This window comes from Haliotis rufescens, unplaced genomic scaffold (assembly GCF_023055435.1).
Source record: "Haliotis rufescens isolate VD_foot unplaced genomic scaffold, xgHalRufe1.0.p SCAF_17, whole genome shotgun sequence".
Taxonomy (NCBI): Eukaryota; Metazoa; Mollusca; class Gastropoda; order Lepetellida; family Haliotidae; genus Haliotis; species Haliotis rufescens.
The window spans coordinates 14,139,142-14,149,724 of record NW_025963857.1 but is presented as its reverse complement, the minus strand read 5'-3'; the positions used below and the strand labels follow the sequence as shown (position 1 = coordinate 14,149,724).

General features: G+C 39.2%; 1 protein-coding gene across 11 annotated transcripts in view; it reads right to left on the bottom strand.

Annotated features, from left to right (window-relative positions):
* LOC124140852 (FH1/FH2 domain-containing protein 3-like) overlaps nucleotides 1-10,583 on the bottom strand; it is a 164,400-nt gene that overhangs the window by 4,137 nt on the left and 149,680 nt on the right. For 9 of the 11 annotated variants that reach the window (XM_046508642.2, XM_048397602.1, XM_048397603.1 and 6 more), the window contains 4 exons: nucleotides 9,854-9,928; nucleotides 8,655-8,847; nucleotides 7,743-7,866; nucleotides 6,518-6,676 (listed from right to left, as the gene is read on the bottom strand). In XM_046508642.2, the coding sequence (XP_046364598.2) occupies nucleotides 6,518-6,676; nucleotides 7,743-7,866; nucleotides 8,655-8,847; nucleotides 9,854-9,928 (551 nt within the window). Of the gene's footprint in view, nucleotides 1-3,675; nucleotides 3,699-5,325; nucleotides 5,369-6,517; nucleotides 6,677-7,742; nucleotides 7,867-8,654; nucleotides 8,848-9,853; nucleotides 9,929-10,583 lie in introns of all 11 variants that reach the window. The other 2 variants (XR_007221732.1, XM_048397604.1) reach the window with 2 other exon arrangements.

Sequence of the window (10,583 nt, the reverse complement as noted above, 5' to 3'; positions counted from 1 at the left end):
CGTGTCACTGTTGACAGCCCGCACCAAATGTATTATAGTTTGAACAGAAGAACAGTTAGTATATTAAATTCACCTCTTTCGTTATCCTTGACCAGAGTTGAAAAGAAATAATCATCATTTGAGCGCAGTCCTTTTTAAGATAGTTGCATTATGGTACAGTGAGGTTTGTTTTTTTAGCTTAACTCGTACCTCACATTTCAAATGCAAGAACCTTGAAAAACATTGCAGTCTTACAGAGCAGAATCTGATTTCAGAAGAAAATGAAATCGAATTTTATATTTCAATTTAACAATTTATTAAATTGAGTGTTTTGTACCTCGAGGATCTGAAATTCTGTTACCACAGAAACAGATGCCGAGGATGTTCACTGAAGTTCAAACTCTGCCCAGTCACTGTGGTGTTATAAAATTGACCCCACCCTAAGTTTTGAAACTTACGTACACGACCACCACTAGGTGGTGCTGATAGGGGCACTAAGCTGTTTACCCGTCAACCAGTTTTGGTTGCTTTCCCAATAAACTGTCCAGCGGGATGAAGCTAGCACAGATAATACATACAGTGCACATGTCAACAATTGTTCCACTGAATTGATTGGCTAAACATTTCATTCACAACAAAAAGGAAAATTTGTCAAAATATCTTTTGTTACTGTATGCAAACATGAAATATTTTGATAAATGTAGACTTTCTTCCAGAAGCACAAAGTCAACTTTTATCAAAATGCCATTTTGAATTTTTGTATGTTTACAATTAATATGCCAAAAATACTTATATATTTTTTAAGCATAAATTGTTCAAATATAACACTCATTTCTCCTACATTTGTATACAACACAATCCATGCTGTTACCTTCCTTATATCACAGATGAAGTGATGCCTATAAATACAGTGGAACTATCATGCTGGCCGAACTAGAACTTAACAACATGGCCGATAGCACAGCCCCATGGCATGTTGTGTGGCATACACCTTCACTTTTCTGTGTGACTGACAGCATCATGTTAATATTACAACACTGACAATACCGCAATATTACTTGTATATACGTAGTAATGTTCAATGCCAAATAAGAAAATCATTGCAAACGTAAAAGAAGTCAAAATAACCCATGGAACTGTCAAATATGCAACACATGCTTACCACAAATGAGAACAGAGAAATAAGGAGAAACATAACATGATGATGCAGAGAAATGACACTGCTGCAAGCATGACGTATACTAGAGTGTCAGTATAACATATACTTTTCTCAATATGCTGATATAGGATATATAGCACGGTCTGCCAAGGAGGCACCATTGCTACCAACTTGTATCTCTCTGTTCTGACTTTGCTTTGTACCATCCAGGGTGATATATAGCGTATACTACTCAGTATACGACAGGGACAATTCTTGAAAAAAGAGAGATGTCCCTGTCAAAAGTTGAGTAGTATATATTAATATTAATCTTAATAGTCAATGACAGGCCTGTTATCAATTTACAGATTTGTTCAAAATTACTACAAACTCTGCAAACAGTTGGCTGGTTGAATTACACCCCAGATAACAACTACCTTTTGTTTGTTTATTTGTTGTTTAACGCTGCACTCAGCAATATTCCAGCTATATGACGGTGGTCTGTTAATAATCGAGTCTGGACCAGACAATCCTGTGATGAGCATCAATCCAACTGTGTACTATGAGATGCATCAACCAAGTCAGCGAGCCTGACCACCTGATCCCGTTAGTCGCCTCTAACGACAAGCATAGTCGCCTTTTACGACAAGCATGGGTTGCTGAAGACCTATTCTACCCGGATCTTCACGGGTTAACAACTGAGGCTATACACATTAATACCAGTTTGTGATAGATCTCCACTTGTACAAGTCTGATCAAAAGGGATTCCCCAGTTTATAAATATCATATTGGATATTATTTGATAAAGAACGAAATAATGATAAATACACTAGGGGGTTCGAGATCATATATGTGTATGTAGTTAGTAAATTTTTATTTATGCTCAAAACAGCAGTATTTCAGCTACATTGAAGCTTCCGTAAGTAAACAAGTATGAGCCAGGGAAAGTGGTCGTTGACAAGACAATAGATCCACATCTAGATCAGGGTACAAAGTTGTACAAGTAACCACAACCGTCATTTCAGCTGGCTCCTACAACAAGCATGGAGTTCTCTAGGGGCAAGTGGTGGTCGGGTAGCCTGGTGGTTAAAGCGTTTACACGCTCCATGCCGAAGACCCAGGTTCGATTCCCAACATGGGTACAATGTGTGAAGCCCATTTCTTGTGTCCCCTGCTGTGATATTGCTGGAATATTGCTAAAAGCAGCGTAAAATCATACTCATTCACTCACTCTCTAGGGGCATAATCTACCTGGAGTTCCCACAGGGACTTATTTATCGTTATATATATATACTACTCAAAAGAAGTTAAAGAACACCTGATTCTTTCATATTACACTATTGTTAATCTGTCATGGCATGATAGTAATAGTAATATGAAAGAATTGGGTGTTCTTTAACTTCTTTTGAGTAGTATATTAATAAAGCAAGTAAACCATGTATGTCACAACAGTTGAACATTTTGTCACTTGGGGACATGCATTCTTTGGATGACTGTTGATTTTGACTGTCAATGCTTCTACGATGTTATGTACGACAGTCTCAAGGCAAGATGAGTATATGAGTTAAGAACAACACACAGAGCACATGACTTGATTGACAGCTCCAGGTCACATGACCAGAACATTGTAACAGTGTTGCAAAAGAGCTGTAAGAGAAATACGGAGATAACGCCAACAGAACATTCATATACAGTTTATGATGCAGCTGCTTGCAGTCAAACTAGCAACGCATGACTAGGGCTCAATGTAATACGCCGACAATGCACAACCTAAAGTTCAGGGTCTGTAATCTGTGAGGGTGCTTCCAAAAACTTTAAATGTCTTTGTCATATTTTTCTGATGGAGTCATCATTGATTTATAGTGATCCATCATATAATTTTCACCGCTATTTTGCCTTCCACGCCCAATGGGTTCTGTTTCGTCGAGCATGGACATGTTATACTTTCAAACAATAATGTGGATATGAAGCTTTTCATGGAAATATCACTTTTCCAAGAACTGTACATAGTTAATGGATATTCATACCTCAAGGATAATGTTCCTTGCACACACAATTTTTTAACAAAAGAAATTTCACTGTTTTAATGTTCCTCAACCATGTGACATGGGGAAAAATAAAAATGAGAAAGATTAATGGTTTGTTTGAAAAAAAGTGAATAAAAGTTTTAAAAATAATACCAAAAAACAATATGTGTATTATTGTCAATAAAAGAGCTTTAATAACAAACGTTTGTTAAGATGAAAAGGGGCTCATCCATGTCAGACGAAACTAAATTGATCTGGGCTGAATACCAAAAAACATAATCATGTTTTCATAATAATCACTCTGTTGTATAACAAGACACTTCACAACACCCTTCATTTGTTAAAGTACAGTTTCATAGTCCTAAATTTTAATTTTTAAACCAGAGACCCTGAACTTTACGAATTAGTAAAGACTGTGAGATAGTCCTGCACTGATGCTGCAACACAGACAAGTATGAGGACTGATTGTCAACCGCATTCCAAGTGAGAATGGACGGACGGACGGATGGAAAGACATGTGTGGGCAGTTACCTAGTAATCACTATCCCAAAAGGCTGAAAGAGGAGAGAGACAAGACGCCATTAGTGCAGAGAATAGTATGAGACAGGTGGTCACAGATTCAACTGCCAAAATCCTCAAAGCATATCAAAAAATATTCACAACACAAAATTAACTGATGAAACCTTACTAAACTCTTAAATTCTTCAATGCATATCAAAAATAATTTGCGAAAGAATTACAGGAAAATTGTAATAATAATTTATTTTTTTAATTTTGGTCCATTAGTTTTGTATTCAAAATAATGGTAAATTTAGATGAAATCTTTATTTGTAAACACCATTTAAAACAATTAGCATATGTTTAGAATGTTATTACCATACAAATATATATAGGTTATGCTGTTGAGGATGAGTGCAGTAACAAAGCTGGGCCCAGTGCTGTAGTGGGATATAGAGAGATTGCGAGACAGTGGATGGACGGAAGAACTGTCTGTCTGACATAGGACTTCATTCTCAGCTAAATAGTCCCACACTATCCAGACCCATTCTGACATTCGCCTATTACCTCACAAAACTCTCCACAGGTCATCTTCATAAACTGAGAGAAAATTACTCAATTAACACTTCTCCATACTTAAATAGTTTGTCTGTTTGTTGTTTAACGCCACACTCAGCAATATTCCAGCTATATGACGACGGTCTGTAAATAATCAAGTCTGGACCAGACAATCCAGTGATTGATATCATGGGCATCGATCTAGGCATTTGGGATACAAAGACATGCATCAACCAAGTCAGCGAGCCTGACCACCCGTTCCCATTAGTTGCCTCTTATGACAAGCATAGTCGCCTCTTACGACAAGTATTGGTTGCTGTAGACCTATTCTACCCCGGATCTTCATGGATCACAAAAGAGTACCGGTACCTAGACTAGGTCAAGACATTGTTACGTGTGAAACTACAACTCTCGGTGTAACAAGGGTAATCATTTACTGCAAGACTGATACACAACATACATTAAATATCTGGAGGAGGGCTGATTTTGAATGACTTGAATCAAAGCGGCAAGGACTGTCATTAGCTCAAACCTAATCCCCCTTAACTCTTAGGGCAAGAGAAGAGATCCTGATAATTGTGTCAAAAGCAGCTCCTCTTAAATGTCCCATAAATACTGAGGGAAAAGGTTAATGCATGTTGATGAACGAAACATTGGAAAAATATACGAAGTAAAATTGCTTGTTATCTAAAAATAACAAAAGATGACATGAGTGAGAATGTGTAATGTTAAAACACAGGTTACAGCCTGTTACAGCTCACCCCAAAATAATAAACCATGGAAGAAAAATAGGACACATTTTTACCTTCCAATGTGAGTATCTCAAACAATTTATTACTGCCTGATTAGAGTTATTATTCATCGCGAATTCCATCTAGTAGAAGCTCAAGAATTGTTATAACCAGAAGAATCCAAACATGTTGGTGTTAAAGGTAAATTTTCAACATTGGATCATTACTTCATTAAAAGTTGAAATGTCTACTCCGAAGGGTGAGGATGGTATTATTGTGTAACTTGTCAGTGAGGGGCGTAGGGATAACGAAGGGGATTAATATTGACCTGCTTGCTCCTTATTTTGTTAAGGAGGATATGTAATTGAATAAGCGGCAAACAAAATCAGTGAACCTTTTCCTTAGGTTTTCTGTCAGCAGACGATGCTCGGAAGGTTCTGTTTATCAATGGGACATATTAGTTAATGTACAGGTGTCATGAAATATACACACTGTAGGACTATATACACATTAATTGTCATGTAGTATACACTACGTATAACTATATACACATTAATTGTCATGTAATATACACTACGTGTAACTATATACACATTAATTGTCATGTAATATACACTACGTGTAACTATATACACATTAATTGTCATGTAATATACACTACGTATAACTATATACACATTAATTGTCATGTAATATACACTACGTATAACTATATACACATAAGGGACGAGGGACTGGTCATCTATTATAGGTAGGTGGGCTGGTGAGATAAAGGGTGGTGGGAGGGGGGTTATAAAGGGGTATGAAAAAATGACATGGCGAAAGAGGGGGTTCGCCTAAATGTATCACAACTACAATTATGTGGTGGGCCATGAAAAAATAAGTTGTATTTTCTCCCCAAAATATCCCAATATTTAGGGACTGGTCTTTTTTAATAGGGGTTGGGGGTAGGATGGGAATAATATTACATGTATTGGGGGGTGAATTAATTTGACATAAAATGGGTGTGGCCGCAAATTATGAAACAGTCCTAAGACCAATCCCACCAACCCCTTATAATAAATTACCAGTCCCTTAATTGTCATGTAATATACATTACGTGTGACTTAATATGCACCATATGTAAACACAGTAACGTAACATACACTAAGTATGACATAATGACTTGTATACCCCTTAAATAAGCACATGTCAAAATCTTAAAGTGTTAAACACTTAATGATACTTCTCAATTAACGTTTCAGTATTTTGGGGATAATGATTTATGGTAGACAAACACTCAGAAACTTAGGGTTGATAGTACTGAATAAAGATTTGGCAGAGATACCAGGAAAGATATTAAATCACACAAGTCACTCATAAAAGGAGATTTCACACAAAAGTCTTTTCTTCACACTGTCATATGTACAAGTCCCGCTAATGATATTGGCCGTCATATGTACAAGTCCCGCTAATGATATTGGCCACCTCCACCCACCAGGTATGTGATACAGTTACATGATACAGTCATGTGATACAGTCATGTGATACAGATATGTGATACAACTATGTGATACAGCTATGTGATAAATTCTCGTGCCACCTACATGATTTCCTTTGACTGCGTGACCTCCGCCTTTCTTTGGGCACACGTGTAGAGGGTGCTGTGGCTGTGCGGACACATGCCTCCAGAATCTCATCATCTCCCGTATCGTACATCTCGGAATCGGTCGTCAGACAGCCCCGAGATCCCATACTTCTTGCATCTGAATTGGTCACAACCAGCTCTTGTACACAAGCACAATAATTCAGAATGTTTACATATCAGTGTAACACAAGTTCTTACTGTTTAATTTTCAAACAATGCATTCTCTTCTTTTGAATATGATTTTTGTTCAATCTCATCAAAATAAGAGTTTTGACTCTAATTCAATACCTTTAGAAAGATGTGACTTTCAGCACACCAGTAAGACTGAATACACTGAGACTTGACATGAAAAGTCAATTCAGACATATTCTATTGTATAACAAGATCCCTTGGGCGGAGTGGGTGAGAGGTCTACAGCATCAGGCTAAGAAGTGCCTGGATTCCACTAGTGACCAGGACCCACTTGCACAAAGCGATCTTAGCGCTAAGATGATCATAACTCCCATACTTTAACATAGGCTTACAATAGTCTTAGCGCTAAGATCGCTTTGTGCAAGTGGGCCCGGGTTGTCATTTAGCCTATGAGCCAACAATGCTTACAGAGTTGTCACTACCCCTAGCTTACAGGACATTCATCCTGTCCACTCAAACGAACCCACTCATCCATAGGTAGATGACAAGATGGAGGAAACACAAATACGTACATATACCCGAAACCCAATTAAGTGTCAAAACGTGTGGTGTCACTCTGGATAAGTGACTTAATTCAAATTTGTCTCTGTTCACACAGCAGAGAATGGGTAACTGATATGTGAGGTGGATGTAAAAAAAAGCCTGTAGGCAGCATGGGTTGTATACTTCCCAGGGAGTTGAGAATGATAACTGGAATGCATACAGGTCCTTTGATCGTGGAACAAACATACACAGAGATGTTTGGATAAGTGAGGTAAATAAACATATGGTATTTTCTTGTTAGAACTGGAAGAATTGTAGTGAGTGAGTGAGTATGGTTTTACGCCGCATTTAGCAATATTCCAGCAATATCACGGCGGGGGACACCAGAAATGGGCTTCACACATTGTACCCATGTCGGGAATCGAACCCGGGTCTTCTGCGTGACGAGCGAATGCTTTAACCACTAGGCTACCCGACCGCCCCAAGACCTGGATGAATTGTGAACCAACCTATCCGCTTCCTGATTTTCTGTCCAGGCAGCCCACGTTCATCAGCACTAGCATAGCCATTCTTCAGTAGCTTCTGCAGCTCATCCTCTTGATGACCATCCTTAGACTTGGCGAATCTGTCCGTCTGAAAAAAAACAAAGCAGGAGTGATCACTGGAGTCTAACACCGTGGTCAGCAGTCTATGAAATATTTTAAAACCCTGGTGAATTTGCATCACATACAAATAAATAAACCAACAGTAGGAGTATTTGTTTGTCTGTTTGCTGTTTAGTGCCATTCTCAGCAAAATTCCAGCCATATGATAGCAGTCTGTAAATAACTGGACCAGACAATCCAGTGATAGATATCCTTACATTTGGGATATGATGGCATGCATCAACCAAGTTGCTGAAGACCAATTCTAACTTGGATCGTCATGGTTGCACCAGCCATAACAGATTAACTATAGTTTTAACAACAAACAAGGTGCTCTTCAGTGATTGACCAGTAATAGTAGTCATAGTTGTCCTCATGTAAATAGATGCAGTAGTAGTATAGTCTAAGGGTGGAATTGGGCAACAGGGAGTCACTGACTGGATTTGAGTTGTCTCCCCTGCAGTAATATTACCATCTCCATTTTTTTCAAATAAAATACTTCAAATTCGGTCTGTTCAAAATACTGTTTGAAACTGTATATACACCAAGGCCGTAGTTAACTTTTTTTGACAGGGGGAGCAAATATTTGTACAAGTATCACTTGTCCCCGACTTGTATTTTCATGATTCAAATAAAACTGTTTTCTATAAAAAAATCCAGGGGGGGCAACGGCACTGTACACTGATATAACAGTTGATTGCATGACAGAACGTTATCATTGGGGATATGGCTGTGAAGCAAAACTCTGCTGCGGACAAAACTGATGGAGCAGCTCACCTCCACGATCATCTTGCCCCGTGTCTTCTTCCTCTCTCTCTGGTTGGCCTTCTTCTCACGCTGCTGGATGACTTTGTCGCGAGTCGTGCGGTACTCCAGTGCAAACTCACTGATGATCTTACAGAAGTGGTTGATCCTCTGGTCCTTGGCCATGTGTACTGGTAGCCCCATGAACAACAGAAACTTGTGGTACCTGGGAACATGAGCGAGTGAGTGAGTGAGTGAGTATGGTTTTAAGCCGCTTTTAGCAATATTCCAGCAATATCACGGTGGGGGACACCAGAAATGGGCTTCACACATTGTACCCATGTCGGGAATCGGGAATGTTTGGCGTGACGAGCAAACGCTTTTTAACCACTAGGCTACCCGACCGCCCCACCTCGGAACATGAGACACAGCTTCATGGCACGTACATCCACGAGGCAGCGAGTTAAATTAACGCTGCTTTGAAAAGTATTTCGGTTATATCATGGCAAGCCAGCTTAATGTGGAAGAAAAGCCCAAAGTCTTGAATGTTTCCACTTAAGACGAGAAACCCACAAACATGGGCGCTGACAAAATGAAACATGATCAAGGAGATTTGAACCTCTGATCATGATTGTCATAGGTTCCTGGCATTGAACTGTTACTGTATGTTACTGGAACTGTTACTGTATGTTACTACTGTACAGTTCCAACATATCTGTTGATAAAGCATAGCCTGTAGTCACAGACCCTGAAGCAAAACTATTCAAAATATCCCAAGTTAGTATATCTGATAGTTTGGCAAGACTAGATTTCTATCAATTTCTAAAAATGAAGATTCCTTGTTCTCTTTTTATGAAATGATTGAAGACAATTTAAGCAAAAAAATCTTAAATATTTTTGTTTCCAAGGCTAAATATGAATCTACAATATGTGAAGAAAACAAGACATGGAATGTCCTCTGTCAGGAAATTGACTTGCATTTATCAGGGTTAGAAACAAACAGTTTCTGTCCACTAGTCCTTAAAATGATCACTAATGGCAAAACCCTTAAAAATGGCAAATTTCTACTCGTCCTTATGATACCTTTACCATTGGGCAGTTTGGCAAGGACTATAGGACTAGTGCCAATTTCTAATGCTGATTTATTAACATGGTCTGCACTGTGGTGGTGTGCACCTGATCTACATCAGCCCTGGAGAGCCCCTTTAACAACATGTACACAGGCAACTGACCTGTTGATGACCCTCTTGAAGATGACCTGCAGCAACATGATCCTCTCCGCAGCATCACCCAGGAACACCAGCATCCTGACAGGGAATAATGTCACAGTTAGTGCTGTCTCATTTTTATTTGTTTTGTTCGTTTCTTGTTTAACGCCGCACTCGGCAATATTCCAGCTATATGACTGCGGTCTGCAAATATCGAGTGGAGCAGTCAATCCAGTGATTGACATCATGAGCATTGATCTATGCAATTGGGATGTGATGAAATGCATTAACCAAGTCAGCGAGCCTGACCACCTGATCCCGTTAGTCGCCTCTTACAACAAGCATAGTCGCCTGTTAGGGCAAGCATGGGTTGCTGTATATTCTCTACCCGGATCTTCACAGGCCTGCAGGGTAATTGTTGCATGCTATGGAACACACTTCCCATGTCATGTGTCTGAAAGAAGTCAGGGTGCACACTCTCTGCACCTACCCACACACCCCGGGTCCGGCATTGAAGTGAGTTGCGATGAAGTGAAATGGGGAAATTAAGGGGGGGTTCTGCTTGTACTAGTCTGGACTAATACCAATGTTAGAGTGCTGGCCCATTGAGATACCATGCTGCACTTTAACATGAATACCCCACTCAGACAGTATACTGACTCCAAGCCGACCATTAACCCTTAATGCCAAGCACCAGACAGGGTAACAACAAGTACCATATTTTAATGTCTTTTGGTATGACATGGCCGGGGAT